The sequence below is a fragment of the Lepidothrix coronata genome, unplaced genomic scaffold, assembly GCF_001604755.1.
Source record: "Lepidothrix coronata isolate B3197 unplaced genomic scaffold, Lepidothrix_coronata-1.0 Scaffold35, whole genome shotgun sequence".
Lineage (NCBI taxonomy): Eukaryota > Metazoa > Chordata > Aves > Passeriformes > Pipridae > Lepidothrix > Lepidothrix coronata.
In genome coordinates, this window is record NW_016690215.1 from 5,475,890 (window position 1) to 5,492,213 (window position 16,324).

Genomic DNA, 16,324 nt, shown 5'->3' on the forward strand with positions numbered 1-16,324 from the left:
TCAGAAATGGCCTGTCCCACATGCCACTAGGTGGCACTTTAGGGACATGTCAGTCGCTCGGTTTCGTTCATTATGCATGAGCTGCATCACCAGAACTAGTTGTCTCTTTGGGGTTTTTCCCCATTTTTTTTTTTTTTGGTCAGATATTTCTTTATTTTTACCAGTCCCTGCTCCGCTGGCTGCTGAGCTTTGCCATCCTCCATCCTGGCAGCAGGGAGAAGTGGCCAGACCAGTGACCCAGCCTCAGGCAACGGGTACCGCAGCCCTGCAGCACAGCTGCCACAGTCACATCACAGCCCTCAGCTCACAAAAAATGTGTCTTGCATCACTAGGAACGGCGATACCAAACTGTTGGAAATTTCGGCATCATCCCTGCAATTTATATGTGCTTTTACCAGGGAGCAAAGTTTACCCTTTTTTTTCTTTTTTTCAGTTCTCTTCAGTTTAAAGCAGTATTCTTCTGCAATGACACCATTAAAAAAAATAAATAAAAAGAAATTAAAAAAAAAGGGAAGAGAGGAAGAAGAAGAAAGGGTGTTTTTGCTAAAGTTTGAGGTTTGTTTTTTGGTATTTTTTCTTCCCCTCCAGGCCCTTTATCTTACTGTGACTTTTTCCGCTTGTTTGCAACTGACATTGTAGAGTGTTGGTCTATTCAATTACTCCTACAACGTTTGAACACACTGGTTCTTCAAAAACTGCATTTTTTTTATCTATACATAAATAACACGGGGTTGATCTCATTTATTTTTTTTAATTCACTATGTGAAATAAGTCAGAATATTCATGCTTTTGATGCACGTTTTACTCTATCCTCCAACAAGAGTGTTTGCACCAGAAACTTCCAGCCTGGCCAGGTTAGGGAGGGTTCTAGGACTTCCTGTCCAAGAAGGGTCATTAAGAGCTGTCTCTCATGTACCTTGTCACTGTTGTGGGTTGTGCAGCAAAGCTATACCATGAGGAATTTATAGTATGCATATTACATGGCTCTCTGAAAGGCTGGGTTTACTCTTGCTGTCCTTAAGTGAATGAAAGATTTGTCAAAGTGATGTGGACCAAATTTACGATGTGGTTCTGTTTGTTATTTGAGCTTTTCTATCCCCAAAGCTTTCATGAAAGCCTTGCGGACTTTGCCAGGCTACTGTTACCAGTGCTTAGAGCCTTCATTTCTTTCAAACACAGAAAAAGTGGTTGTAGAAATCAGAGAGGTTATGGGCTACTCAGCTTTGCTGATATAAAAAAATGCTCTGTTGCATTCAATGCACTTTTTTTATAGACAGAAAAAAAGATTGGTTTTTTACCATTTCACTCTCATTGGACCAGAAATCTACAGTTAGAGAGGAAGCTCTTCAATACATAAACAGCTTTTCAGAATTCAAATGTTAGTATTCAGTAGTTATTAAAATTTTTAAAAATCAAGATATTATTATTCAGATACTGGAATATTACAGTGTGAGGGGTTTGGGGTTTTTTTAACCATCAAGTAACACTACAGATGTACCACACTTAAAAGAGGGTGGGAGAGAGATCTTGTCAGTCAAAATACCTTTTCCCTCTCCCCTGGGGGATTTCACATGTGTTTTAAAAAAATAAATTCCAAATTTCCCTCCTCTGTGCACATGTTTGACACCATATGGTTGGAGAACAGCAGTAACCTGACAGAACCACATTTTTCCCTGTACCTTCCTCTACAGCTCTTATTGTGTCTGTTATGGAAAAAATGAAAGTGGTATGAAAAAATTCCTCCTTTTTAAATATCCAAAAATCTGTGCTTTCTGTCATTTTTGTTTAACTTACAGTTAAGCACTGGTAAACTTGTGACTGCTACAGAGCTTGGCGGGCCTATGCAGAAACCTCTTGGCAACAGTGAGTTAGGTTCTTCAGTGCGCAACAAGTTATTATGGCTAAAATTCTGGTCCCTTGAAAGTTTGAGGTTTGCCTCAGGCTTGGTTTTTCACTTGTATAGAAATGAGCCTTTCTTGTGGAGGGAGCAGAATGGCAGGTTGCCCCTTCTGCCTGGGGGCTCTTGCCAGTGTGGCTCCAACTTGGCAGAAGCTGGGAAAGAGGAGAAGAGGCTGTCTGCTGGTGCCAAGTGCCCTCAGCCTTCTGCTTCTACCTGCCTTCCCCATCTTGGAGAGCATGTCCGTACTTTCTGGACAGAAAACAGCTGCACTGTGTTTATACCATGTTTGCTGCCGTGTGCCCAGGGACAGGCAGCTCCAGATCTTGCCACCCTTCCCTATGCTGTGCCCTGTCAAAAGATGCAGAGAGGTTTCACAAAAGGCAAAGCAAGGGATTAACCCTCTGTTTTAATTTGCTGCTCAGTCAGATATGTTGGCGGGAGGGTGTTTTGTTTTGCAGATGTGTAGACCTGGGTGGTGAGTGTTCATCTCAGTTTCTGTTTGAAACGTGAGAAGGGAGGAGGGAAGATTTATTTGTCTGCTTTTATGACTCGTGTTTTCAGTAACTTTGCTGGAATTTTTGGTATGATTCATGCTTTCTCACTTCAGCCTTGCAAACTTCAAAGACAGAGGTTTACTCCAGTGAATTTTTATCGGTTTCAGGTGATAATAAGGTGACAGGGTGCATCCAAGATCTTTCTAGCTTTTATCCACCCTCCTTAGTTTTTCTCTAAGTATCTAGGCCATATGGGTAACTCTAGAAGAAATTGTGAGTATTAGATTGTTTACATTCATCAGTTCCTAATGCTTCACAAAGTTTTCTTCTGTTTTCCAAGCACAGTAAAATGCAAGAAAATGGTTTCATTAAAAATCTGCAAAAGACATATGTCATCCATTCAGCTGTCACCCGAGATCTCCATTTTCCCTACTGTTGAATTGTTAAAGTAACTTTTCTTTTGTGTGTAACATTTCCTTTCATTGACTTTATTGTATGTGACTGGGTGTAGCACTGACTGATTTGTTGTTGCAGACAGAGCAACCATCTGAGGTTGATTTACATCCTCAGATGAACAGACCCCCGTCGCAGGCAGAAGAAAACAGTTCAGCAAAAAAGGTGAGACCTGCACACATTGTACCATTATGGAGTGATTTGCCTTCATCAACAGATGTGGTTGGTTTAAGTTTTAAAGCAATTAAACAGAGGGTTAGGGTTATGTTTTCACATGTTTACCTTCTGTGGAGGTCAAGACACTGGAGAGAACTGGGATCATGTGTGACATCAACTTGGATAAATCATTAAGAAGCTCTTAGTACATACACATTGATGCACGTGCTTTGAGAGAGGCAGCTTGCCATTTATTTCAAAATCAATAGGGGAGCCTTAGGGAAGACAAAAAAAGAGTTTGATTGTACTCGACCCTTGTCTCGCTGTAGTTCTTGCACTTCTTGGCTTCAGTTATTGAGGATTTAATTTTGGTGTAAACACACCTGTTTGCTAGAGGTCAGGATCTGCCACTAAATGTACATAGACTGGGAGAGATTTGCTCAAGATGTGCAGTTTCTAATATGTTTTTGTATGAGCATATCATTGTATAAAGTAAGCACTGAAATTGCAATGGCACTCTTCAAAGGGCCTTGCTTAGGGATGGACTGGCCTTAGCAATGGCTGTGAGCATTTCCCCTTTCCTGGTCATGCTCCCACCACCTCCTTCCACCAGCTCCAGACAGAACAGGTTTTGATAGGGGGCAAATGCAGATTCTCACCCCTCTGGCCCCTCCTGCAGCCAGAGAGCACCTGCAAGACCTTTGCTTAGCCCAGCCAAGAACTGTTTGCAGGTGCTGTGTGTAGTGTGTACCTTGCCCAGGGAGCACCATCACCCTTCTTACTCTAACGGGAGGCACAGGCAAATGTCCAGTGTCATCATTTTCTGTATGTGATAGGGCTTTCCAGGCAGTGTCCTTGTTCTTGTAGTGTTCATCACATGCTACTTCTAGCCTGTCCCAGCTTCTTCCTTGCTCTGCTTTGTAGCCCTGCTGGGGAAATGAAGTCCTGGTAATCCACCTACTTCATGCTCACCCTTATCCCACCTGGATCTCTAAAATGCAGCGAAGCCCCAGGCTGTGGGGCGTGGGAGGCAGGTTGTTGTTGTGGTGCTGGCCCACCTTCCAAAGCCTTGTGCAGCAACAGGCAGCCAAAGAACCCGTGCAGAGGGATCTGCTTTTACGTATTGGATTATTGCTTACAGTATTGTGTTTGAAATGGCAGAGGGATTTATCCTGTGGATTTGGTAGGGTTTGGGCAGTTTAAGGTAGACTGGGATTATGTGTCTAGCATCCCACCAGTTTATACTTGTAGAAGGCATACACAAGTTCCTCACTTGCCACATATGGTGTTTGTAGGGACCTGTGCATGTGCACAGGATTTCAGAGCATGGTATTACCAGAGACCTGTGCAGTCATGATGTGCTGATGTCCTGATCAGAACATCTCATAATATTTTTAGATCTTTTTTTCCAGTAATGACAGAACTGTTTTTTAATGTTGAAACCCTTTTTTCCTTATAATTCAAATTCCTTTAATAATTGCAATCCCTCTAATACTAATGATTGATGGTCTTATGCTGGTTTCATTTTGTATCACTCATAGTGGTCTCTTCTTGTGTCAGGCTGCTTATTACAGTGTTGTTTTTTTTCTCATAATTGCTGTGTCATTAAATATTTCCCCATTTATTTTTTTCTTATTTTACTAACATTTGGTCAAAACTTAGTAATGCATGTACTCTAGCCCAGTAAACTGTTCAATAAGAAAATTTCGTCTCTGGTTTTGTCTGTGGTGCTAAAAAAAACTTTCTCAAGTCCCTTCAACTTTTGAGTCTTAGCTTTCTCATTCATGAAATGAGGCAGTAATAGTTATATCCCTTGTAAAACAAATCCAATAATAAAATACACTGAAAATGATATATTTATATTTCAGTTTTAAAACAGCTATAAGGCATTAAAACTGTTCTCATTGCTAAAGAAATGATGTCTTAATTTAAAATAATTAAAACTCTTCTTACCACTGAAGTCATAAAAATCCAAGACTCTATTTGACCTAGGAAACCCACACTATTTGTTTGATGTAATTTATCAAGAGAAATAACTGGCCTTCTATACATCCAACATGTTAATTTTGCATGGATAATTTTATATATTTGTATTTCTAAGCTATCTTCAGTGTTGCTTCATGTAAGAGAGGAGGGGAGAAGGGAGAAACTCCACACCAGATGTGTGAGGCAGTGAGATGGGATACAATTGATTGATTCATTATTAATTCTTAACAACTGAGCATAATCAAAATTAAATCTTGCTTTGGTTTTAATGCTTTTGGGTCAGCTGGGAGCCAGTATATGTATTTATACCCCTCCCTCCACCTTCACCCATTGCACACAGAGCTACACAATACAATCCAGATGAAGACAAAACACTAGTATAATCATTTAATTCATTAAGGGACTACGAGAGTTATTGTTCCTTTTTCAAAGTCAGAAAAGTGAGAAGCTATTACCAAATTTGAATTAAGCTCTGTACCTCTTTAAATTATGAAATCTTTGTCCAGCTGTCAGCAATTTATGTGTCACAAATATTCTCCAGCCTAATGATGGGACACATATGGCCTGACTTAATGTTGCTGTGCTTCTTCCTTTCAGGAGGTTGTTCTTGCTCAGCCACCCTCCAAACCTGCCCGCAGGAAGCTCCGGACAGAGGCACAAGGGCTGGAGACCCCTGAGCTTTCTCCCACTATAAATGTGACTTCTTCCCAGCCAGCAGCCAAGGCTCATCTCCCAGTTCAAAAGTAAAAACCTGTACTTAGCATGCCAAATTGCACCATGAGATCTGATGTGACAGGGTTTCCTCTTTGCATAATTCTGTGCTTAATAGTTCTGTTTTTGAGAGTACTTCACTTGATACAGGTCCCTGAAATGTACATTGGTCTTCTCGAATGCAGACTAAGCCTGTAGTGACTGTTGGTGGTATTTGATTGATAGATAACCTCTTCAAAGGTGTCTTACTTCTGTACCTAATAGACAGGTCTGAAGAGCAAGCCTAGCTGTTCAGCCAGCATCTCTAACACAACTTTTATTTACGGCGGATTAGTTGGAGGGGGAACCTTCAGGCCCTGGGTGCCAGCCCATTACCTGGAAGGTGAATGTTCTTCCCCCTGCCCCCACCACGTGGCCTGGCAACCCCGTAAGGAGCTCACACAGACCACCAGGGAGGGACGGACGAAAGAGGAAGTTTATTGTGGGGTTGGGGTTTATAAGGCTTTTAGGAGAGTCAAAAGGGGACCAATTACAGGTTCAGGGTCATACAGAAAAAACCAATCAGGTAAAGGGTCAACAGCCAGTAGGAAGGGGTTAACAAAGACCAATGAGAAACATCTCAGGACATCTTCCCAGGACACTCCTGTATGGGAGACAGTAGTCCTCAGTGGGTGTCGGGAAGAAGGGGCAATGACTTTGCAGAAAAGCAAAAGCCATTTTAAAACCTGTTTAAACCACCTTAAAAACTTCTGTTTCTATAACATTTGAGCGGTTTTCTTCTTTTTCTTCACTAGTCCATCTCTGACAGGACTTCTTCCATCCTACCTATGGCAAATCCATTGCCACATTTTATATGTGAGGGTGTATGTTTTTGCCTTGTGCACATCTTCTGGAATTTTGGTCGTTCATTTGGACAGATATGACCAAATAAATGCCCGGGAAACTGAGTCATGAAATGCTTGATGTTGGTTATATCCTTGTGATATTTTTTTATTGCAAGGCATGTTGGAAATGAGCTTGCCAGTGGTGTGAGTTGAGCCACTTGTAATAATCCAGTAATAGCCAAACCCAACATGTGTTGTTTGCTCTCATAAATACAGCTGTCAAAGCTGTCAGCAGCAAAGACTTGTATGTGTATTTAATAGCAGTGGAGAAGGGGCTGTACAAATGGTAAACAAAGGCACTTGAAGCCCTATTGGATCTGTGCATCTCCCTCAACTGAAAGACTGTGCAAACATTATACCCCAATGTCACCCAGAGCCTTGCAAAGACATCTGATTCAGCTTGAAACAAAACCAAGCTGCCCAAAGCAATTGAGCATTTCTTGGCAAACTGTTTATCAGTAGACTGAATCTGTGCTGCATAATTGGAGATTAGAATAAGTAATAAGACTCCTAGGATGCTCTTAAAGTGCTATTTTGTGTTTTGGGAGTGCATATTCCATAGTGGTTCAGAGATAACAGCATTTGTTAACATCTCAATCCTGTCTTGTCTGTGTCTTTCCTAAAATGTTTAAATGGCCACAGACATATATTGCCCTGCTTCTATTTTTTTTGCATCATCTATTACTTTATAGTCTATGGAGAGTAGTTTGAACCAAAATAGTGAAGCAGAAAACTGACAGTTCACTGGAAGATAACAGCATAAAGTCCTGTTGCTGTGCTGTGAAAAAGATTCTATTGCAAAGATCAGTGCCATCAGCTGTGTTAAGACAGAAGAGCTAATGGGGACTGTGTGCCACTGCGGACTGTATTTAAATAGGGCATCTGGTTTAGATCAAATTTGGCATTAAAGAGCTCTTTTAGGCTCATGTAAAACTTTAAAATAATCTTTTTGGATGAGGGATTGGATATTGGAGCCAGTATATTCTGTATTTTCTTTCCTTTTCCTGTTGTTATCTCCATTTCTTGGAATAGGATGGTCCTTACATACAGAGCTGTCTCTTTTTGTACCTGTCTGCCTAGCTGTCATTTCCTCCAGATCAGTTACCACAGGCTATGAAGTAATAATAATGAGCAGCAAAACAGATGAGGAAAGTCCATAAGCCATTCCTCTGTTCCTGTTTGTAATATCAGGTGGTTTGGGTGGAAATGACTGCTTTGAATGAAAGAAAGATTAATTTTTGAAGTAAAAAACCATCAGAATCAGCAGTGCTCCAAAAATCTGAGACAGCGTTTTCATGCCTATGTCCTTTATTTCTGTATAGAATGATTTTTATATTTTGCAGTAGCCACTTCTGACTCTCTAAACTCTACAAGTGTCTGAAAACAGCTAGTGCAAAGATGCTGCAATAACCACAACTATGCAGGGATTATTCTTAAGCTCAATGAGAATGAAATGATTTTGAAATAATTGAGACAGCCTACAATATTTCTGTCATTCAGGTTAACAGGTTGTGACTGTTTTACATTCAAAAACTCTACCTGATTCAGGCATCTAATTTCAAGTGTTGCCTTTTTCTTCTCTTGAATCTGTAGTTTGTACCTTGTCTTTGAAGCATAGTCCAGTGTGTATCGAGTACAGTCATGCAAAATGGATGGCTGGTCTTCTGGCATCAGCCACTGTTGAGGTTCTTTATTGAAATGTTTTGTATCTGTCTGGCAGACAGTCTTCCAAGCAGAAAAGGGCTATTCAGACTGCCATACGAAAGAACAAAGAAGCCAATGCTGTGCTCGCCAGGTTGAACAGTGAGCTCCAGCAGCAGCTGAAGGTAAGGAATGCATTGCAAATCAGTGACAAAACTCCTTGTAATCAGTTATGTGTCACCTCCAGCAGAGAATCTTGTTCATCCTCTCAGATGAGACCTACTTCATTCCTTCCTGCTTTCAAGAAGGGAATAACTGTATTGTATATGTGGGTAGGATGGTGTTTCCTGTGAAAAATCGCAACCTATGAGCCTACAGCTCCGCTGGCAGCATAAGTCTAAAGAATGAACTTCATCTTTCTGAAAAGTTTGATGTGATGGTGTCACCTGCTGCAGAAGACCAACTCAAGCCAAACTTTCTTGTCTTCTGATCAGTTGTGCTACATAACTGTCTCCTTGAGTCAGGCATTTGAGATACATGGACCATGTTTTATGTGAGCATCTAACACTGATTTTTAATGTCTGCTGACTTGTCCTTTAATGTGTTCCCAAGGGGCTGTTTTCTTATAAATATCAGTTCTTCATTTTTCCATTGTCTTAGTCCAAATGTAGTACAGACTTCAGGTTTTTATCTCCTATAGCTTTTTCTTCCTTGCATGTTATGAACACGCTTGTCTGGAAAGGGTGGTGAACCTGCAGATGCACTTTTTTTTTTCGGTCAGGGGGAAGTTTGATTGCATGTTCAACTTTGCTTAACGTAATTTCTTAACTGCTTTTCAAGGATCTCCCGAGAGAGATTGAGGGTGGATGCTCTGTACTGAAATCAGAGCAAAATATAGAACAGTAATTGAAATAAGCATAGAGATGAAAGCTTTTAATGACAGCATATTGCCATCATTCCTTGACTCAGGTCTTACCTGCTCCTATCTTCAGCTGGCCAGTGCTGTTACCTGTGTTTTACAGCAGGAAAAGACATAGAGGTTTGCCTAAGTTCACACAAGAACTTGTCCTTTAAGCTATGTTGCTGCCTGGAAACTTTCTGATAGAGCAGGGCTCTCCTGTTTTTATGGAGACCAGAAGACTTGATGGGTACTCCTCAGGCACATCTTACACTGAGGATGGGCAAGGTTCAAGTGCACTCCCCTGCTGGGGCTCTGAGCCTGCCCAAATGGGGAACCAAAGCCTGGAGGAGGCATAGTTCAGCCCAGCTCCCACACTGGCAGGGAGCCCTTTGATGGGAGGTCAGCAAGAGCTGAGTGCCTCTCCATACAGGGGCACCCTTGAGACAAGGAGAGCGTTCTGAAAATCACTGGTCCCCAAAGCCTTCATGCTTAGTTTCTGACTGAGACTGATGATCTTCCTGCTGCAGCAGCCACGGAGGTAGATTGCAAAATCTAAGTCTTGTTCATTTCCCAAAGGAAAGAGGCTGGTTGTAGAACAAAATACTATCAAAAAGCAGTTTTGAAGGAAACCTTATTTCAAAATAGCCTGATTTTCTTTGGTAAAAGTGGCCATTTGAGGCTATCTTTGGTGCCGTCCCAGCTGTTCCACGGGCCAGTAGATGACTGCTCCTCTCCGTGGTCACCCAAGCACATGGTTAAACCTCTGTGTTGCCCCCCCTGTAAGGAGGAGGCAGCAGAAGCTGTGCAGGGGGGTCATATGGAATTGGTGCTGTGTTTTGAGACCACAAGGACAGTTACTTAAACAGCAGAGCCCCAAGCCTTGAGTCAATGCCAGTGGTTTGCCTGGCTGCCCTTCGCCAGAGCAGGGTGGTGCATTCGAGCATCCCAAAAGTTAGAACACGCATCTCTCCCTCCTGCAGGAGGTTCACAAGGAACGAATTGCCTTGGAAACACAGCTGGAGCAGCTACGTCCTGTCACCGTCTTGTGACTTCCCGCGCCGCTGTGCTGCAGCAAGAGCAGAGCACGTGTCCCGACAGCCTTGCAAGGAGAGGACCTGGGTGTGGCAGAGCAGGGTTTCTGCCAAGGCAGTGGGGAGGACCAGCCTTGTCAGGTCTCCCTTCACCCCACTACACGCTTTTGCCTTTGCAGGTGAGGAAGAGACAGAAAACAAATACCTGACTGCCAGATATTTCTGAGTGGGGGATGCTTTGCCTTCTTTCTTCCTTCTTCCCAGCCTAATGTGTAAAAGCAGTTTATCACTGAAATGAATAACCTAAGAGTATTTTATTTATGTAAAGAATTCCTGATTTATATGCATTTTGGCAGCACCTCCTGCCCTGCTCATTATGAGGTACAGCATTCCTGAATTCTTGCTTAAATTGAAAACTCATCTGCTGAGGTGTGCTTCTGGATGTCACTGATTCTTGTAGGATTGTATCATGGTAGAGTACCCCTGGGTTTAACATGCCATAGGAATAAAACTCACAAGATGTACAGAATCTTTATCCTCAATCACATGTCAAATAATTATTTTCTTAGTACTGTTTATTATGCAATCATGGATGTATTTTAATGTTAGAGAACTTGTATTTTAGAAGTTCAAGGCATATGAGAGAACAGTAAAAAATACTAAAATTTAGTTATTTTGGAAATTAGGAAAAATATCTTTTTTTGAACTACAGTTGTTTCTTATCACCAGTGTTTGATCACTTGCTTGCAACTGCCAGTGTCTGTGCATTCTTCTGGCGTATTTGAGATCACTGGTTTATAGCTTTTTTCTTCTTCTTTTTTTTTTTTTTTTTAAACCAACAGTGTGTTTCTAACAACAGGTTAAAAATCCATGCAGGGCATTTTTATAGAAGCTATTCTATGTGCATCTGTATTAGTCTGCTTTGTTGTCTTAATCGCTTTTGATATTTTTAAGGATGTGTACAAGAACTGTATTTCCAAAAGAAGAAAGATAGCAAAGTGCTATGTATGAGGCTATAAAATGTGTGATGGAAATAATTGCCTTTTACAGCAGGCTTTTGTTAAGGTTCCTTTGCACATCATTGGAGATGCTACTGATAGGATAAAGCTGCTAATGCCCATCTATTTTCTAAATGAAGAAGCAAAGATGAATTTTTAACCTGCGTTTGATCCAGGGCCAACTGAATCCTGTGGGGATTTTTCCATGGATGCACTGGTCAGTGGCTTTGGTCTCAGTTCTTGCAATGGAAGCTGGCTAATATTGCTGTATTTTTTCAGGCAATACTCTTAGATTGCGTGAGTTCAGACATAATAATATCAGTCCTGCTCCCACCATGGGTATGATGTGCTTCACCGCAAGGGAATGTCGCCTACCTGTTATCCACCTTAAACATGATGCTGCACATGTTTCATATCCTGTTGCTCACTGACCTAATTTAAGTGTATGTGTTTGCCTGGCAGAAACAGTGCAAAAATTTTGTCACTGTCGTTGATGTGACGCTTTCTCCCTGTAGCTATAGGATGGCCCTGGGGCTGAGAGGAAGGAGAAGCAGGTTTGAAGCAGCTGGGTAGCCTCTCTTCAGGGTGTACTGTGGAATGGCTGCCATGGCATATCAGAGGGCACCAGAGCAGCCAAAGGTTTTGTTGGGAGATAAGAAGGGCATCAATGAGAATGTTTAAACTGATGAGGAAACAGTCTACTTTTGCTGGAAAGAATGTGGATGTGGAACGTGAATCCAGAAGTCTGAAGGTGAAAATTGCCATTTGCAGAATTGTTACTGAAAGTGTTTTTGTGATACATTAGTTTTGATTCAACTAAACATCACTATGTTAACAAGCAACAACTGTTTTCTCTGGATTTGAGACTTCTCTTGTGTGACTGTTGCATAGCTGAGGTCAGACAGTCATTCCTGGTCAGTGACAAAATGTGAGGAATGCAAACATTTCTGGGAAGCTGCAAAAGAGCCACTGCCCTCTTGCTCGTAGTGATATTTTTCCAGATTTATCATCATTTATTTAATTTGTTTGTAGTATTACTGAGTCATTCTGGAGATTTAATGAGGCTAAGTGCTCTCTCTCTTTCCTTTTTAGTTCTTATGTTGTCATTTGGTTAATAAACCGTTACTATTTGGTAGAAAATAATCGTATGACACACTTGTTTTTTCTTATATGGGTGATATTTTAAGGAAAGCTTTTCAATTATTACAAAGAAGTGTGCATGCTGCATTTTTAAGGCAGTGGAGGACTTTTTCATGTTTGATAGGAACTTCCTTTGGAATAATCTTGCATTTATTTCACTTGAGTTATTCATGGAGTAGATGCTGTTCTAAGGAATTATGGAAGAGTCTGCTTTATAGTGTCTTTTTCAAATGTCTCCCTTCTAAAATATGGAAAGTTTTTTCATTCACTGGAAATTATGATCCATGCTTAGCCAACAATGAAATACTTACTTGATTGTTACTTTACCACTAGACTTAATAAATAAAATATTTAACCATCTCTGCATTTTTAGAGTTGCAGTCAAATGCCCTGCTCAGCTTCAATGACTATAATGTGAGTTGATTTGTATTCTTTTTGGTAAAATGTCAGCTATGATGGTGATACACTAGTTCACATAGAGAGTAAAGTGAAATATTCAAGGAGAAATGTTGGTGTGTTTTACATATGGTGCAGAAGTTACTCTTCTGTGTGTCTCAGCGGTTAAGCATTTATGATAGCCCGTGCAAAATGAAAAAGTATGTCTAGTCTTGGGAAGCTATTAGCATTTTGAAGAGAGGAGAAGGCATCATGAAACTATAGACAGTGCTTCTGGCAGTTGCTCCATGCAGCCATGCTCATGGCTACTGTTAGCAGGCCTTGGCTGGTCCAAGTTCACATCTAAATCCAGGATCACAGATTTTCTCAAAAATTATTTTTCCTTTAGAAAAATGTGGGTGTAGCAAAATCATAATTTCTTGCAGAAGCCTTTGCTTTCTCAAACTTTGGATGGGAGATGCTCCTAAAGTCAAAATCAAAAAGGGAGATCTCACAGGCACTTTCCTTGACCTGCAGGTGAGTGATCAGCTTTAAGCCCCTGACATGCCTGACCCAGAACAGTAACTAGGGTCTGCCTGTCCCAGCTTCCAGCCTGACCAAGGAGAGAGAGCAGATTCCCATGCATAAGCTCTCACTGTCCTCAGTTCATGGTTTCTGTATGTACTGGGCAGAGAACATGCCCAGCAACAGAGAATAAATGGGAACAGGAGGTGGAGCTCGGCATCCTTGTATCTGAGAGGATGTGCTGACCGTGAGCCCCATGCCCCATTCCCAGTCTTCAACTGGACAATTAAATATTTTTATCTAGAGAACAGGACTAGGCAGAGTAGATAAGGATCTTCCTCAGTGTGGGTGTAAGTGTGCACTCGTGTCTTCCTTTTGATTTTGCATTTCTTGATGGATCTGTTAATGTTTATATCACCAGGAGGAAGAGAGCCTGTAAAAGTTGCTAGCTAGGGAATGAGGGATGTCCATTTCCCAGTACCTTCAGCCTTCAGCATACACAGTCCTTGACAAGAAAATACATGGGCTCATGAAGCTGCATATTTTATTGACTAAAGAGTACTTTTTCAGGAAAAAAAATAAATCTAAGTGATGTGGTGTCTTTGAGAAGAGATGATGTATTTTGAAGCTTTTTTCAGCTATCTTCATGATAATGTGCTATGAACATATGCATTATGTTTTACTCTGTTACTGATTTTTTGATATAAAAATTGTATTGCAAGCATTGTCATTGTTAATCTAAAAAAAATACCCCGAGGCTATTAAATATTTGAATTTTAATTTATAAATTGGTTAGCCAGATTTAAGTAATTTGTTTTCACAGCTGCAGACTATCCCCATGGTAAGCTGCAAAATGTATAGTGTTCTATACTATGCCCATCTAATTTTGGAAAATGTATGTGATATGAAGCTGGGTGCTACATTAAAATAAAAGCGTCCAATAACGTCAAACTGCCTTGCTTTTGTGGTTTATTTAACATGTTGATGGTGCAGACCTGCAAGGAGGGCAGAAACTGTGACTCGCTGTGGAAAAAGTACCGTGTTGAAATGGCTGACCTTCAACTATGAAAGATGAAATCACTTACATTGGGATTGTGTGTACACGATAGAGACAGAGAGAGAGAGACTTATTTAAAGTGAAATCATATTTCCTTAGGCTTCAGTTAAGTCAAAACTTCATCTTTACTGTGTCAAGCCTCACTTTGTCTGAATTCAGACTGAACTCTGTGATTTAGCCCAAAGAGGCACACCCTTTCACCACCATGAAGGAAAAGGTATTCCCAGCTTCTGTCAGACCCTTGGTTGGAGGGTGCCTAGGCAGGACCTGCAAGAGGATTCAAGCTGTTCCCCCCAGCACTACTGTGATCAGTGTTCTTGGTCCCTCATCAGCTGTAAGAGCTGGAATTAAACTGGGAAAAGGAAACCATTTGAATAGCTGGCCTTTGTGGGCAGGGAGCTGGAGAGGACAGCATACTTCTGCTCTTTAACTAGTGTGATTTTTAAGAATTATGTCACAGCTGTCCAAAGAGCAGTGCTTTAAAAGAGGAAATAATGAGTGATAAATTAATTCTTCCAGCATTAAGCCATGACAAGGGATGTTTTATTGGCCTAAAAGTATGTCTCTGGTGCACGTGAGGCACCAGGCCAAGGCATTAAAAACTTGTAAATATCCTGTGGGGAGCTGTTCTCCATTGGCAGTGGGATGGATTTAGATGGCTCCTCAATTCTTAGTTTTTACAATTAGATCATACTCTGGGGTGCCTTTATGCAAATCTAGATTGGCTCTCTGTATTTAAATTCACGTTCCAAATAATCTATCTTAAAAATGCATCTTCCCACTCTAGAAAAAAGTTCTTAGTTGAAGGGGGAAAGAAGAGAAGTAGGAGAAGCTTCAAAAGCCATTTTATATCTGTTTTTTGAACCAGTGCTGCTTCACAAGCGTGCCTCATTTGGTGGGATGCTTACATGGTTTCTGCAGCAAAGAAGAATAAAGGAACATTAACAAAGAAGTGGAATCCGTGGGTATCTGTAGCCCATAGCCAAATCAGAGCTCTTTCACCTGGTGATGTCATTGCTCCTCCTGTTTTACTGTGCCCTCAAATGCACTTTGGAGTGGGAGGCCTTGGAACCAGCTTGCAGCAGGTTCTCAAGTCCTCAGTATTGCAAGCAGTGGCATTAGCTGTTTCCCAGATGCATCACCCCAGTAGTCCCCCTGCTAAATGCTGAATCGGTATTCCCAGTTAAATCCTGAATGGGTTTATGTTTATTGATTGTTAACTTAAATAGCATGAGGTAGAAAAAAATGTCTTATCTGAGGACATTTTGAGGATGCTTTATGCATCAGAAATGTGATGGGCTAGACAAGACTAAGGCTATATATTGCATCTAGTCTGCGGTTTTTTTGGGAGGGAGGGAGAGGGGATTTCTTTCCTTAGCTGGGCTGATCCCACAAGATATATCATCTTTTTATGTGCCATCCTTGGTTCATGTAGGGAACTCACTTATCAGTGTGCTGTGGTTTTCAATGAAACGTAGTTATAACAGCTGGTAAATGTGTAGGTAATGCCTCACTGCCTCAGGCCCTCCACCAGGGTCTCATTGCCCTCCAGAGATGAGCAGGAGTGGAGCAGTGATAGTGTGTCCAGCCCTGTGACAGCAAATGGCATGCAGAGCCCAGCAACGAGGAAAGAGGAGAAGGAAGCGATATGTTAGCTCTGGTAGGACCAGGATGGAGGGAAAACGTGACTCAAGTAATCATGCTTCTGAGGTGGCAGGAGAAGTCAGTGTACTTCCACCACCTTGCTTGACCCCCATACAGAAGAGTAACATGCTCAAAAAAGCTCTGCTGGACACCTCACTATCAGGAAGCTTGGGCATAGGGCTGCCAATTGGTGCACGAGCTGTTCCCTTCCAAAGTAACTTCAGGAATTCAGTAGTTCATGCTGTCTGTCACAGGTTTCAGTTGCGTTAAGCCAGTGATACTGGTGTCAGCAGACCAATACAGAGCATGCATTGTTTACTACAGTTTTCACGCTCTTATCTGAAAGGAAGAGGCCAGCACATGATCTCACCTGGGTCTTGTTTCTGTTCCGTGCTGTTCCTAAAGGACACTGTATGCTCAGTCATAAA

At 41.4% G+C, this 16,324-nt stretch overlaps 1 protein-coding gene across 4 annotated transcripts in view; it reads left to right on the top strand.

The window, feature by feature from the left end:
* REPS2 (RALBP1 associated Eps domain containing 2) overlaps positions 1-14,146 on the top strand; it is a 128,811-nt gene extending 114,665 nt beyond the window's left edge. For 3 of the 4 annotated variants that reach the window (XM_017812283.1, XM_017812285.1, XM_017812282.1), the window contains exons 15-18: positions 2,929-3,012; positions 5,587-5,732; positions 8,305-8,410; positions 10,107-14,146. In XM_017812283.1, coding sequence (XP_017667772.1) covers positions 2,929-3,012; positions 5,587-5,732; positions 8,305-8,410; positions 10,107-10,175 — 405 coding nt within the window. In that variant the 3' untranslated portion in view covers positions 10,176-14,146. The remainder of the gene's footprint in view (positions 1-2,928; positions 3,013-5,586; positions 5,733-8,304; positions 8,411-10,106) is intronic. The other variant, XM_017812286.1, reaches the window with a different exon arrangement.
* The last annotated feature ends 2,178 nt before the right edge of the window (positions 14,147-16,324 follow it).